We start from the raw sequence: 14,598 nt of genomic DNA on the forward strand, positions 1-14,598 counted from the left end.
AGTCGGCTGCCTGGTGAGAGGCCAGAGGGTGAGGCCTGCCAGGCCCATGAGGCTCGCGCTTCCCCCTCTGTGCCTCTGCCCCCGCTCAGCTTCTTCACATCTTCTCTTCTTTTTTTTTTTTTTCCTGTTTTCCTCTTCTTAAATACGTTATCGCAGAGGCGTTATCACGGAACATTCTGCTACCAATTGGCTCGGCCTTGGCCAGCAGCGGGTCCGCCCTAGGCCTGGCCAAGTCCACTGAACAAAGGGGAGCAACTTCCAGCAGCTTCCTAGAGAAGCTGCCACTGTAGGCCCCCCTCACTAAACAAAACCACAACAGATGGTTTTCAGGAATTCTTGACGCGGGATTTCAGAGGAGCAGAAGTGCTGACAAAACAGATTTTGGTGATTTCTGCTTACTTTCAACCTGTGAAACGGATACGCAGTCCCATCGTATCGTACTTTTTTGGGGCTCGCTCTGTATCTGGCTGCACCAAAAGTTTAAATCTTCCTGGGGCTTCTGCTTAACGCTGACAAGGTACACGTCAGCATCAGCGTTATTCCCGACACGTCCATTCCACGCTGAGGGGCCTGAAAACCAGGAGTGGTTGGCTTTCTCCATCAGTTTTTAGGCTTTTGAAAATCCTTCCCTTCTCTGCTCCCACATGCAGAAAACACAGAGGTGGTTTTTCCTCAACAGAACCATACCCTAATACTTTATTCAGCTGAAATGCAAGGTTTAAAATGCCCTTTTAGTGTCCCTGTTTGTCTTTCCTGGTGCAAGCACTCAGATCTCGCATCTCTGTCTTTCTCCTTCTTGCAGTGATAGCACCCAACTCCTCTCCTGGGGCTAGGCCCCAGCACAGGCTGGGCTGGAAATGGCAGCAGTTTTAGGTAGCAAGTAAGTGTAGAAATACGTAGGAATATGTGTAAGGAGTACAGGATAGCTGTCAGGAATAAGGAGTAACTCACTGGTGGTTGTTCCCAAAAATAAAGCCTATCCAGTTCTCTTGTCCTATCTCTACAGTCTCACGGTCGCTGTCTCCACACCCGGGGCAGGGGGCTGCCCTCAGGAACGTGAAGGGTCCAACCCACAAACGCCAGGCACCAGCGCTGCACCTGGCAAAACCCAGCCAAAGGCCAAGCTGGGGCTCACCCAGGAGCTACCCCAGCACCCAGGGCCGCTTACAGCAAACCAAACCCTCCGAGCTCTTGGGGCGTCCATGCCCCGTCCTCCCCCAGCTCAGACCAACTCAAGGGGCAGCGGGGCTGCAGGGAGAAGGCTTGGGTTTCTCCTGCCCATCTGGAGATAAGGACAGCCCTGCAGCGAGCAGAGTGATAAAGCTGTCCCGCAGGAGTCACAACTTGGACTGACTGGAGGAAGAACCTCTCCCACCAGCATTGGCTAAGGCTTGCTTTAGACAAGGGGGTTTAACCGGGGCATTTGAATGAGATGCTACTTCATGATCCCCTTCCTTTCCACAGAACAGGGAATTTCATGTTTTGGCGAGAGCAGATCTGTAACTCCTGCTGTGGAGCATGCTCCGTGCTGCACTGGCATTTATGCAAAAGGAAAATCACAGCGCTCATGTGGAACAAGCTGCCCAGAGACATGGTGAAGTCACCATCCCTGGAGGTGTTCAAAAAATGTATAGACGTGGTTAAGCAGGCATGATGGTGTTGGGTTGATGGTCGGACTTGATGATCTTGGAGGTCTCTTCCAACCTTAATGATTTTTTGAGAAATTATATCCCCAGTTGACAGGTTTACAGTAAACACGCAGCATTACGCAGCGTTACACAGCACAGTCCAATCACGGAAAGGTTCCCTAAATTACGTCCCAAGGTAACAGCACTGAATATGTGGTTCCACCTCCCAAGTTCAGCATGCATACACCAGATGAAGAGGAAAATAGCCAAATCAACTGGCACTGGGAAGCAGTAGACAAATTTATTTCACCTCACACCTTATCCCCATGACTTTAAAACTGGTATTTCTGAATCAGTCGCTTGGGTTACAGAAATCTGACATCTTCAACAGCATCTGAGAGCTTTCCAGGTCTGCACAAAGTCATTGAGAAGCAGATCAAAGTGGGAACACTAATTCCAGCAAGGTTCACAGTTGCAAACGTACCAGATGAAGTCATGAATGTTAAAAACACTAATCCAGAGTGTGGGACGTCACTTGTGTCAAACCCCAGTTGTTGAAGATGCCATTTCCCCTTGGATTCTGAGGGCTGCATTCCGCTCCCTGTCTTCCAGCTCAGGGGGCCGCATACCTGGGGAACAACTGTCTTACTATTAAAGACTTGAGACAAAGAAAGCATTAAGTGTCTCAGCCTTTTCCTCATCCTTTCCTGTTTCCCCCTGCATCCAATAAAGGATGGAGGTTCTCTTTAGCCCATCTTTAGTTGTCAATATATTTATAGAAACGCTTTTTATTGTCTTTACCATGTAGCAAGATTAAGTTCTAGTTGGGCTTTGGCCCTTCTAGTATTCTCCCTGCGTAACCTCAGGACATTTTTGTAGTCATCCTGAGTCACCTGCCCCTTCTTCCAAAGTTCATAAAGTTTTTTCCCCACGTTCCAGCCGAAGCTGTCTGTTCAGCCAGGCCAGCCTTCTTCCCCACTGGCTCATCTTTCGGCACATAGGGATGGCCTGCTCCTGTGCCTTGAAGATTTCCTTCTTGAAGAATATCCAGCCTTCCTAGACTCCTTTGCCCTTCAGGACCGTCTCCCAAGGGACACCGTCAACCAGTCTCCTAAACAGGCCAAAGACTGCCCTCCGGAAGTCCCAAGTGGCAGTTCTGCTGACCGCCCTTCCCTACTTCTCCAAGAATCAAAACCTCTTATCATGTCATGATCGCTATGCCCAAGATGGCCTCCAACCACCACATCACTCACAAGTCCTTCTCTGTTGACAAACAACAGTTCCAGCAAGGCACCTTCCCTAGTTGGCTCCCTCACCAGCTGTGTCAGGATGTTCTCTTCCACACACTCCAGGAACCCCCTACAGACTATTTCCTCTTGGCTGTATTGTATTTCCAGCAGACATCTGGGAAGATGAAGTCCCCCATGAGAACAAAGGCTAACAATCATGAGACTTCTGCTAGCTGGTTACAGACTATTTCATCTCTCTCCATCCTGCTGGGTTGGCCTACAACAGACTGCCACCATGATATCTGCCTTGCTGGCCTTTCCCCTGATGCTTACCCATAAACACTAAACCTTTTCATCACCACCATCAAGCTCTACACAGCCCAAACAGCTCCAGCTGCCAGTGCTGGAAGGGGCCTCTCCAATGACCCCAGTCACACAAACCTGCTCATTTCAGTGTGTCCACGGGCAGATCGCTTCGTTAAACATTAACCTGATTGAAGAGTGACCCTTCTGAGCAAGCATATGAGCTGGGAAGCTCTTCGAGGGCAGCTCTGCTTCCCCTCCTGGCAAACCTCCTCAAGGCGAGAAACCTGCCCTGGACATCCCTAGATGTTCAGGGTCTTCGTGTTTAATGTCACCCCATGGAAAGGTCCTTTGAAGCACATGGCATTAGCTCAGCACAGCGGGACAGGTGGGCGTGCTCCACAGCTCTGCGCGTGTCCAGCATATATAAATACATAAATATATAAATAAATATCAGCGTATTTACGCATCACTCGGTACCAGTGCCACATCCACCTGCACCCTTGCGATGAACAGTACAAGTGCCGTTTTGGAACACTGACATCGTGGATCATAAAATAAGCCAGCTAAGGAAGTCTTCTCCAGATATCCACTACGAGTCTGTAACACTAATTTTATGTAAAAATCCAGTAAGTTTTCTCATTGAATGAACATTACAGACCGGTAGTGGACTTTTACACCTGCTCTGGTGGTGGCAGGAGCGCTCCAGGCATCCCCCTGGGGAGTGGCGCACTGGGAGAGCAAAGCCAGGCAAGGCTGAGCACGGTCCCCTCTCTCCCGGGTGACGGGGGACACCTCCCCTCCAGCTCGGCAGATCTGCACATCCCATCACGCCTAACAGCCACCAGACAGCAGCTTTGCAGGAGGCTGATTCATAAAGCAGCGTGCACAAGCCACCAGCGCCCTTGGAGGATGAAAGTGGAAATCCCCTGTGCCTCAGTTTCCCCGTGGTAAAAGGAGGATAAAATCAGTTCTTTATAACGACAAGCTTATACTTGTCATTAACCTTGTATCTCCCCGAGGCGTTCACAAAGATTCCGGTACAGCAAAGCAATGCCAACGCAACGAAGCCAGGCTAACCTGCTGCTGTCGAACATCTCTGGCTCCAGCTGGCCAGCCCTGTGCTTACAGGGGACAAATCCTGTGTGCCGCAGCCCATCTTGTCTCCCCTGGCAGAGGAGAGGGAGCCAAGCGAGCAAGGCAGGGGCTGCAGCGCAGCCAAAGCAGTGGGGACAGAGCAGGACAAGGCCACCTGCAGGGTTGGCATGGTCCCCGACGCAGCAGCACTCACCCAGGCGGAGTTGGACTGGTTAAGCTGGTTGAGCATGACGATGGAGGTGCAGCCATAGTCATACACCAACCGCCAGAAGTCGGTGGTGGTGTTCTGCAGCGGGTGCAGGGTGACGATGAAGGCAGCGCTCTTGGTGTAGCTCTGTGGAGAGGGAAGATGAGCACCATTAAGGACACGGCGGCAGTGCCGAAGCCACTGCTGTCACACCCCCAAAAAAAACAGTGCAACCAGAAGATGAGTGCCACCAAAGTCATCTTCTCCATCGTTGAGTGGAGCTGGCCTCCTTGGCATGGCCCTGGTCCCCCTGTGCCCTGGTGTGGAGAGATGCTATAAAAAGAGGTCTAAGTGATCCCTGCCCTTGGTGAGGATGAAAGCACCCACTTTCTGCTCTTGGATCTCGCAGGGAAGGGTGTTTCACACAAATAACTAGGGGAGAGATGTCACCTTTGAGCCAAGAACAAGCAGAACCCATGGCTGACAGATGGCCCCAGCCTCAAGCGAAAGCATCACCCATGTCATCGCCCCCACCCACCCCATCTCTGGGCACCAAGAGCAGCAAAGAGGTAACGGGCTCAACGGTCATTTTGGGGAGGAAAAGAGATCAGAATGAAAGATCTCTAGAGACTGCAAGAAAAAAATGACTGTACTTCTCATTTGTGCTTTGAACGAGATTTGACTCCTCGATCATCCCAACACCAGCCTGGTGAGGGATGGGGAGCCCACAGGCTCGGCACTGCATCAGACTTGTAAATTAACAGTTTAGCTAAAGCCTCCTCAGACATAGGAACGGAGCAGAAAATGCTCTGTGCTGGCCAGTCAGCACCGCTCTCTGCAAAGGGAGTCCTGTGGCCACTGCAAAACCTCATTTGGCTCACGGAAATTCCTTGTTGACCCTCTCCCCCCACCCGGTCTGTGGGGCGGCAGCGAGCCCCTCGCTTTCCACCCTCAGGAAGGGCGATGGCAGCGGCGGGGCGAGGGGGATTTCACCAGGAGCTGACCAGGCTGTCCCTGGCCTATCCCTGGCACCTGCGGTCCTTCGGCACCATGTAAACGCAGGCAGCCGGCGCGGAGCAGAGCATGCCTCTGCCAGCCTGCGCCAGCACCGGCGGAGTGCTCAGCACCACTGACGGACGGCACAGACCAGCCTCATCTGACAGCCGGACAGACTGAGCGAGCAAACTGCTTTGGCACTTAAAGAAAATGAGACTTTCACTTTTCTTCTTCCCTCCGCCCCAAAGAAGGAAATGGGTTTTATCCCTTCAGCAAGAATTTCACCCAAAGGGCTTTTTCTGTCTGTAAAGAAATTTCTATTCTGTGACCCTGTAGCAGATATTAAGGGAGGCTCAGTGATGTATAAAAATAAAATGGATACGCAAACACGAGGCAAGCTGAAAACAAAGCTCCCATTCCACGACAGCCAAAGCCCGCAGCTCGCCGGCTGCTGCTCCCCCGTCGCCAGCAGCCACCTCTGCTTTACAAACGGCCTTTCGCTGCGAGAGCCGGGAACAGGGAGAGAAGATCTGCACAACGGTAAATGACCCGTGGGGGAAAAAAAATGCAGGGCTGAGGCTGATGCCAGTGCTCAGCTGCGAGTAGGGTTTGGGGAAGGTGCTCGGGATGCGGCAGGGCTCGGCACCACCTGTGCAAAGCACCCCGGCCCGTTTCAAGGAGGGGTAAGTGGTTTTGGTGGTAAATGACCCATCGCTCGGTGCAGGCTCGGAGCCCGCAGCATCCTCTCCGCTCTGCTTTGTGGCAGTCAGCAGGCAGGAAACAGCTTTGCCATTACAGGCGTCATTCCTGACCACACCAGGGGGATGCAGAGTGGCTTCGGGACCAGTTTGGAGCCCCCTGAATTGCACTGGGAGAACTGGCAGGAGGATGCACAGCAGGGTGCTGGCAGCACACCACGGGACTCAACGCTACCGACCCTTCCCAGAGCTTCCTCTCCCTCCCGCACGCCATTTTGCTACGAAATAAATGAAGATCCTTCATGTGCGGCTTGCTAGAGCAGGTGAAAAGCTCTTTCAAGACAAGTAAGATGCCGCTACACAAGAGAAGGGGTGACGGACCTCACTACGCTGGTCCCAGCCCTTCCACCCCCACACGCAGCTGGGGGCTGCCGTGTGCCTTCGTGCCCTTGTGCAAAACGACACCGTAAATTCAAACTAAGTGAGGTTTTGCTGTGAAAAGTTGCCCGAGACAACGCGAACCAGCCCCTTCCCTCCCCGCAGCACACTCACATCGGTTAAGGCCGCGTTGATGTAGTTGTTGCTGTCTCCGTCCACGGAGACAAGGAAGGGAAGGCATCGGTCGGGCGGCAGGACGTCCATGCTGCGGTTCCTCTCCCGGTTGCGGGGCAGGAGGGCGATGCTGCACTCCTCCACGTCCAGGTGAGGAGTCACCGAGTTCAGGGTCTGCGGGTACATGTGCTCCCCTCAGCTCCCCGCCCACACCAGGGCCAGACACCCCTGCCAGAGCCCACTGGTCCCAGCGGCGGTGGGCACCAGGAGGGTGAGGAGCAAACGGGTGCTGCAGGGGAGATGCAGGGATTTTGGGGCCGCTCACCTGAAACTCCTCCCGCAGCTGCGAGGAGTTGCTCTGCGGCTCTATCCTCACCATCTCCTTGTAGGTGGGCTTGAACTCACTGGCGGGGATGCTGGTCTCCCCACACAGGCAAGCTTCCAGGATGGCGTCGTGAATGAAGACGTACTGCTCCTTTTGTGGGGGAGGAACGAGGAGAGGGCTGAGCCTCCGCAACCTGCCAGTGACAGCAGCCCCAGCCGTCCCCGGCTGTCCCCAGCACCCGCTCACCTCCGTCTGGATCATGTTGATCCTCCGCGAGCACAGGGTCTTCACGCAGTTGTAGATGTCCACGACGCCCTCGCACTCCGCCATGTCCAACATGACATCCAGGACGATGTAGCAGCCAGTCCTCCCCGTGCCAGCGCTGGGGGTGGAGGGGGAAAACACAGCAAAGGCGTTCCCAAACCGCACGGCATCCACGGGCAGCCCAAGACGCCGGCGGGCAAGGGGCAAGGTCCATGTGGGTGACAGCTCGACATAGGGCCCTACCCACGGATGTGGGGGCAGCCGGGGTCCAGGCAGGGCTGCCAGGACCTCGTACATCATAACCACAGCGTTTTTTACCTTAAACCACCCTCCCCACCACCCGCCCAAACACACTGCTGCAGTAGCCCAGGGGCTGTGTGACAGTCAGGGGGTGAGTGGGAGGCTGCACACCCACATCTAAGGTTCATTTTTGCTTTAGGACAGGAAAATACAGATCTGGAGCCAGATGATCCAGCAGCACCGATATCCCAAATCCTGGCATGCTTGGATTCGCAGCCAAAGAGTTATTGATGCAGCGACCCGCCCTCGGGAACAGAACTGCTTCCCCTGCCCCTTTCGTACAAAGTCTTCCAGTGAAATACTAATTTCTGGGGCTGATGAATCACTCCTCGTGATTATCCGTGATTACAGGCTACGGGCACTAATCACACTCGCTGTTGCTGGTGAATGAATACTGATGAGGCAATTGACAGGGAGAAACCAAATAAAAAAGAAGAAAAAAATTCCCTCCTGCTCATCAGCTCCTCCTTGTTTGCCCAGCGGAGGAAGAGCCATTAACCCGTCGCGTGGGGATGCCTGCTCGGGGACAGAAAGCCACGGCTGCCGCTCAGATGTGCCACCAGTACCTCCCAGCTCTGCGGGTAACTCCGGGAACGGGGCTGTCCTGCTGTCCCTCCCTGCCTCTCCCTTCAGCCAGACCCAACGTCCTGACCATCAGCAGTGGTTGAGCTGCCCATCCCCCAGTGCCACCCTCACCCATGGGGACAGAGCCGTCATCACTAACGGGTGCTGGAGCAGCCCCCAAAAAAGCGCTGCTCCCTGCTTGCCCCCTTGGACCACCTGCAGCCCCCCATCCCTGCCCCCAACAGCCCAGTGGTGACATTTTAAAGCTGGGTGCCATCACAGAGACGTCCAACCTCACACCATCAGCCCTGGTGCCTTCCCTGCCTCAGCCTTTCCTTGTTACGAACCAAATTTATACATTTTCTATTTCCCTGCTGAATTTTTTAGCACCATTGAGAGCTTTTAGCATCATTCAGTACTTTTAGCATCATTTGGAGCCAGAGGCTGAGCACACAGCGCTGTCCCACCCTGGGGCCATCCATACCCCACCCAACCCCATCCCAGAGCAGGATGTCCCCCCGCAGCCGGCTCTGCCCCACGGCCATGCACATACCTGCAGTGGATGACGATGGGACCGGCGTCGGGCGGCGTGGAGGCCTTCACCCTGCGGATGAAGGCCAGCAGCCCCGTGGCGTGGTAGGGGACGCCATGCTCGGGCCACGACGTGAAGTGGAACTGCTTCACCTCGTGCCGGGCCGAGTAGCCCCGCTGCAAGGGAAGGGTCAGGTGAGGGCACACAGGGAGGGAAAAGCCACCCAGTCTCGGGAATCTATGATTTTGCCAGCTCAGCAAATGGCTGGCCAGATGGACCACACAGCAGTCAGCTGCTTCAACAGCCCTGCAACTCCCTCCTCCTCGGCTGCAGGAGGGTTAAAAACCAGTGGAGGAGGAAGAGGAAGGAAGCAGCGGCAGCAGCCTCAGGTGTAATTCCCTCCCCTATAACTAGCCAGTAATTTCACATTCCCGTAGATGACGGGGTGAATCGCACCGCCTCCATCCCCAGGTACCACACTGGAGAGTAATGGCCACATAACCTGCACCCCGGCCCAGAGGAGAAAAAGCATTCCTCATCCCTCTCGCAATTACACGGCACTCACACAGAAATTAAATCCTCGCTCACTGCCAAAACCAAAGCGGGGCCGAGCCACTCGCCCCGGCGGAGGGTGCAGAGCTGGGGAAAAGGCAAAGGAAGCTGCTACCGGGGTTCAGAGGTGCACCTCAATGGAGGTGAAAGCCTCATGTTGGAGTAAATAAATCAGGTTTTGGTAAATGCCAATCCAGCAAGGGTGAGAGATGCCCAAAGCAGTTGGTTCTCTGCTCGCAAGCGCAGGGTCGGGCAGGTTGCGGTGGGCAGGAGTGGGACCGTACCCTCTCGAGAGCGAAGGTGCGGACGGCATACTCGGCCAACGTCTCCGACTTCACCAGAGTGATCTTGATGTCCCCATACATCTCAGAGTCATCCGGCCAGTATTTGGAGCATTTCACCTGCAAGGAGAGGACAGGATGGGGTTTTGGCTCTGTGGAGGAGGCTTCTGGCAGAGCCGGAGCCTGGAGGGAGAGGGATGGGATGGGATGGGATGGGATGGGATGGGATGGGATGGGATGGGATGGGATGGGATGGGATGGGATGGGATGGGATAGGACGGCATCCTTACCCGGCCCACCTCCACCAGTTTGGTTATCATCACGATGCTGGAACAGTGCTCCTGCCACACCATGCGCCAGAAGTCGTACACCATCTCCTGCTTGGGTCCTGCAGGATGGAGGAAAGTCCACTGGGGATGGAAGGGCAGTGCCAGCGGAGCCCAGCCATGGCAGCACCACGATGCCACCACGTTACCCCTCCTGCCTCTGCAGCACTAACATCCCCTTGGCAAAAAAAAAAAACAAACCCCAAACCACTCCACGTTGGCTCAGCTCACCCCTTCCCCCGGGGATGCACGGTGCCGTTGGGCAGGTGGGAGCTGCTCCACATTGCTATTGCCCCATCTGGTCCCAAATCAACCCGTCCCCTCCCCTTCTTGCCCACGTAAGGTTATATCACACCAGGAACAAACCCGGCTGCTAAACCAGGAGCTGCCGAAGCGCTGGCTGAGGGTAGGGGAAGGAGGGGGCTCACCTTGCGTGGCTATGAAGTGGTTGGACCTGTGGTAGCCCTGCAAGGGAAGCAGAGACGTCAGCCTCAAGTTGAGGGGACACTTGAGAGCTGGGGCACAGCCCCACACAACATTTCCCAGTCACCCAACTAGCAGCGACTCTGCGCATCCTCTGGGCCAGGTCCTGGCCACCAGCACAGTGCTACCCACCACAGCCCCACTGCCCTCCTTCATCCCAGCCGCTTACTGGGGCCATTCCCAACTCCTACCAGGGACATGCCAGCCCTAAGCGCACGTCCCAGCGAGGCCACTGCCAAAGGGACCGGTGACCTGGCGTCCCACACCCTGGCCATTGGTCCAGCAGAGTTCAACCACATCACACGCATGATGGCAGCTCCTCCAGCCACCACAGGTCCTTTCACAAGGGATTTTTGTGGGTTGAATTGAACTCCTCTGAGCACACAGCCCCTGCTCTCCATCACTCCATCACACCTCTCATGTTCCCCTCCCCCAGACCATAGCCAAGTTTATCCACACGTTTTCCCAGCCTGCCTCTCCCACATGCTATTTCACACCACGCTGCCCAGTACAACGCCTGCGAGGAGATGGGAGCAGAGAGAAAGGAGGAGAGGAGAACCGTCTACTTACTTCTCGGTTAATCCGAATCTTAACAATCCCGTTGGGACACAGGTTTGAGAGAAAAAGATCAGAGACAGAGACATTAGTGAGGCAGAGATCAGAGACAGGTTAAAGCACCGGCCCCGGAGGGGGTCATGGCGAGCCACAGGGGAGAAAAGACATGTGAGGACAGGCACGGGGACACTGCTCGGGTACGGGGAACCCACCACCGAGGCATCGGGCTACCATTGTGAGGGGACATTCTCCAGAAAGGAGGGAAGAGCAGAATTTGCCGCTGCTTCTGGAAGATGCTCAAGCCCTGTGCCCAACGGAGCCTTCTTGCACCTCCCATGATCTCAGCATCGCTGGAGGCAACAGGGGACATCACTTTCGGGGGGCACAGCTCCAGGAGACACCAGGGCCAAGCTCTGCCCAGACTCACATGCACTGACAGGATCGGGGGGTATCCCAGTGTGAGCCCCACTGGTCGCTTGGCCCCCTCTGCCCAGGGACGAGGGAGATCCATGGCCGCGAGAGAGGATGGAAAAGGGGAGGAGAAGAGGAATGAGAAAGGAGGGACAGAGCAGAGTAGACAAGGGAGAGATGCAGCAAGCAGAAGTTGCTGACGAACATAAACAAATCAGGCAGGCTCTTCATGGTGTCTTTCAGGGATGTGCAGATGAGCCCATCCTGGGCTAAGCTCCTCCAAACACTGCTGGACAGACCCCAACAGTCCACAGGAAGCTCCTGTCCCAGCCCAGACTCCCACAGAGAGAAGCACCATCCCCGCTTACATCGATGTAGTTGGCATTGATGTAGTCCGAGTTGGGATCGCCCAGCAGCGGGTGCAGCTTCACTCGGTGACGGTCATCTGGAGAGCAAGGGGAGAAGGGACCGTCAGGCGCCAGGGGGGATGAGCAGGGGGATGGCATGTCACCCCACCGAGTCCCAGGACACCCTTTGCAATCATTTTGCACCAGGAATCTGCAAAGCGCAGGCAGGTGGGTTGAATTCAGGAGCAATAAATACAAGCTGGTGGAGGTCTTTCCAAAGATGGGAGCTCAGGCCTGCAGGGACATGGGGGTCCAACCCTCAGCATAGTATCTCCCCGAGATCTGTCCATTCCTGCCAAAGACTGAGGGCAACCACCCACCAGCACCCTGCACTCCGCCCCAGCAGGGCACCAGGATGGCCGGAGCCCAGAGAGGCAAGCAGAGAACTCTGCCCAACCTTCCGTGTCCACCTAGGGCCCCAGACAGTGCTGGAGTGGAAGGGATGAAGCTGCAGAGCAAAGCATGTTGGAGGTGGAGAGCACCAGAGTTCCTGGAGGGCCAGGCTTGGTGTCTCCATCCCTGCAGGAACGTCACTGGAGATGCAGCATGAGGCCAGGTGGCCATGCCATGCTGACTGTGGGTGAGCTGGTGAGGAGCATTCTCTCTCCTACAGGGTCAAGTCCCTCCCCAGTCTTCTGTCCTAAAAACTCATCCTTTAACCCCTTTGTCTCATCCTGCACGTCCACATTAGAAGTTCCCTGAGGCAGGGCTGCAGTTCCTCATCAGTCCATACAAGAAAACATACCCTCAGCTAGCTGGGGCCTTCCAGCACCACCCAGAATACCATGGTGATGTTATCATCACCCCAAGATGTCCCATTTTCAAAGTTACCCAGCTCCAGCCCTCCTATTTGCCCCAGTGTTCGATGTCCAACAGGAGCTCTCAGGCCGAGACCCTCGCACTGAGCAAAGACCTTTCTGCTGCCCTTGACCAACCAAACCCCACCAGTTTACTCCCTGCCATGGACTGCACACCTACCAAAAAAAAAAAGCCCCCAAAGGCTTTAGAAGGTTGTTCAAGCCGTTCAGGGTGTCTAAGCCCTTGCTAAAGGCACTCACATGTCGACACGTGGTCCTGTCTCCCTTTGGTCTTGTCTTTCTTCTTCGAAGCATCCCAGCCTTCAAAGAAACTCTGTAAGGAAGGGGTGGCTGTCACAACCCGCGGGCAGGACCGTGGGGTCCCCCTGAGCTTCCTGGGGAGCCGGGCAGATGGGGTGGTCCCTCCACCCCAGCAGCCAGGTCCCGTAGCCCCAGCTCTGTTTCTGTAGCACGCTCTGCCAGCCACACGCGCCTCTTGCGCCCACAAAATGCCCCATTTTCTGGTGAAATACATAATGCTTGGGTTTTTTTCTAGGCTTGGTTGTGTTTTTTTCCCCCACCTCCCCAGCCCCTTTCTCTCCCCAGCACAGAAGATTTGTTCGTAATAACAGTAACATTCACAGATTGGCGTAAGAGGAGGAAAGTGGAAGGAAATTACATGTTTTCTGCCCTCCCATAATATCTGAGTGCTTTCAAACGACTAGTTCTAAGAACACACAGCAGCTTTTCAAGGAGCACTAATGATTATAGCAAGCCCTGGTTCGTCCAGTATGTGAAAGGGGGGCGGGGGGAAAAAAGCTCCTGTACTTAAAACAACTCCGCATTAAACAGTGATTTCACTGGGAGATTTCAATTGCCAGACCTGTGGGACATCGAGGAGTCGGGAAATGAACCCTGCTGGGCACACTGTGGCAGAGGCATGCAGAACAGCGCGCTCCCTTACAAGCGCTCTGGCGCAACGAGGTGGGATGGACACAACGCAGCCAATAACCCTTGGTGGGGGGACCTCCCTGCCCCTGCAAGCACCCTCTCCTGCATCCTCTCCCTGGGGTCTCCATCGCCCTGGGAGCTGCCTGACTGCAGAGGATCGCAATCCAGCCACGCTTATCGCAGGACAAGGGTGCCGGAGAGCAGAAGAACACGATACCGTGGTGCCCCGTAGGACCTGAGAAAGGCAGCAGCATCCCCAGCCCTTGCAGGAGAGGCGGGATGACACACTGCAGAGAGGGGAGGTGGGGCTGGCAGGGCTGGTTTGCCTCCTCTCAGGGACCTGTTCAATTAAATCCTGCTCCACCAGGCCCAGAGATCTGATCCAGACCCAGGGACACCCCACATGCTGATGACGCCTGTCCAGTCCAGAGAGCCGAGAGCTCCGGCTCCCGCTGTCCTGAGTGCTGCAGTTCCCGGTCTGCAGCATCCTCTTCTCGCACACAGCTCCTGCCCGTGCCACCACGTCCATCCTACCTCCCACCCTCCCTGAGACTCCAGCACAAGCCGCTCTCACCTCGTACTCCTGCTTGAAGCCGTAACCTTCTGCCGTCTTCATCTGGTTGATGTGCTGGAGGAGATCTGCCACCCGCACGGCAGGATGGAGCTGCCCGGTGTGATACGGGGACCCTTTGCGGCCGCACTGGCGGCGGGGGGAGCCCCCCAGTAAGCTGCTGGACTCGTTGACCACGCTGCTGCGCTGGTCACCTGCAGAAGGGGAGGGAGAATCGGGGGCCGTCAGAGGAGCAAAGCCTTGGACCGCATCCCCATCACCTCCCAGCACCCAGAGGAGGGACAAGAGGGCACCTGGAAACATCCCCAGGAGATGCTGGTGCTGCAGCTGTTCTCTCTCAGGGGGCTGCAAGTGTGTTACAGCCTTTTAGGACCACCACAAAAATCAGCGGGCAAGACCTTAAGGGGCTTAATAAGCTTATTTCCCACCGACGGAAGCAATTAATTTCCATCCAGATGAGTAAGAGCTATGTGCCCAAATATTCACACAAGGTCCTGACTTGAAAAATTGCGTTGCCAAAGTCTCCAGTCCAGCTTAAAGTTAGTTTTCCTCGCTGCTAGATAGCAGCATCATATTCCTAGCAGTGAC

At 55.3% G+C, this 14,598-nt stretch overlaps 1 protein-coding gene across 2 annotated transcripts in view; it reads right to left on the reverse strand.

Moving 5' to 3' along the window:
• PTPRU (protein tyrosine phosphatase receptor type U) overlaps positions 1 to 14,598 on the reverse strand; it is a 72,412-nt gene that overhangs the window by 14,847 nt on the left and 42,967 nt on the right. The window contains exons 16-27 of one of the 2 annotated variants that reach the window (XM_086764908.1): positions 14,014 to 14,204; positions 12,750 to 12,822; positions 11,653 to 11,729; positions 10,889 to 10,906; positions 10,264 to 10,300; positions 9,800 to 9,897; positions 9,513 to 9,629; positions 8,698 to 8,852; positions 7,263 to 7,398; positions 7,017 to 7,166; positions 6,692 to 6,865; positions 4,452 to 4,592 (exon numbers count right to left, since the gene is read on the reverse strand). In XM_086764908.1, coding sequence (XP_086621034.1) covers positions 4,452 to 4,592; positions 6,692 to 6,865; positions 7,017 to 7,166; positions 7,263 to 7,398; positions 8,698 to 8,852; positions 9,513 to 9,629; positions 9,800 to 9,897; positions 10,264 to 10,300; positions 10,889 to 10,906; positions 11,653 to 11,729; positions 12,750 to 12,822; positions 14,014 to 14,204 — 1,367 coding nt within the window. The remainder of the gene's footprint in view (positions 1 to 4,451; positions 4,593 to 6,691; positions 6,866 to 7,016; positions 7,167 to 7,262; positions 7,399 to 8,697; positions 8,853 to 9,512; positions 9,630 to 9,799; positions 9,898 to 10,263; positions 10,301 to 10,888; positions 10,907 to 11,652; positions 11,730 to 12,749; positions 12,823 to 14,013; positions 14,205 to 14,598) is intronic. The other variant, XM_086764909.1, reaches the window with a different exon arrangement.

This window comes from Chlamydotis macqueenii, chromosome 22 (genome assembly GCF_036417535.1).
Source record: "Chlamydotis macqueenii isolate bChlMac1 chromosome 22, bChlMac1.mat, whole genome shotgun sequence".
Taxonomy (NCBI): Eukaryota; Metazoa; Chordata; class Aves; order Otidiformes; family Otididae; genus Chlamydotis; species Chlamydotis macqueenii.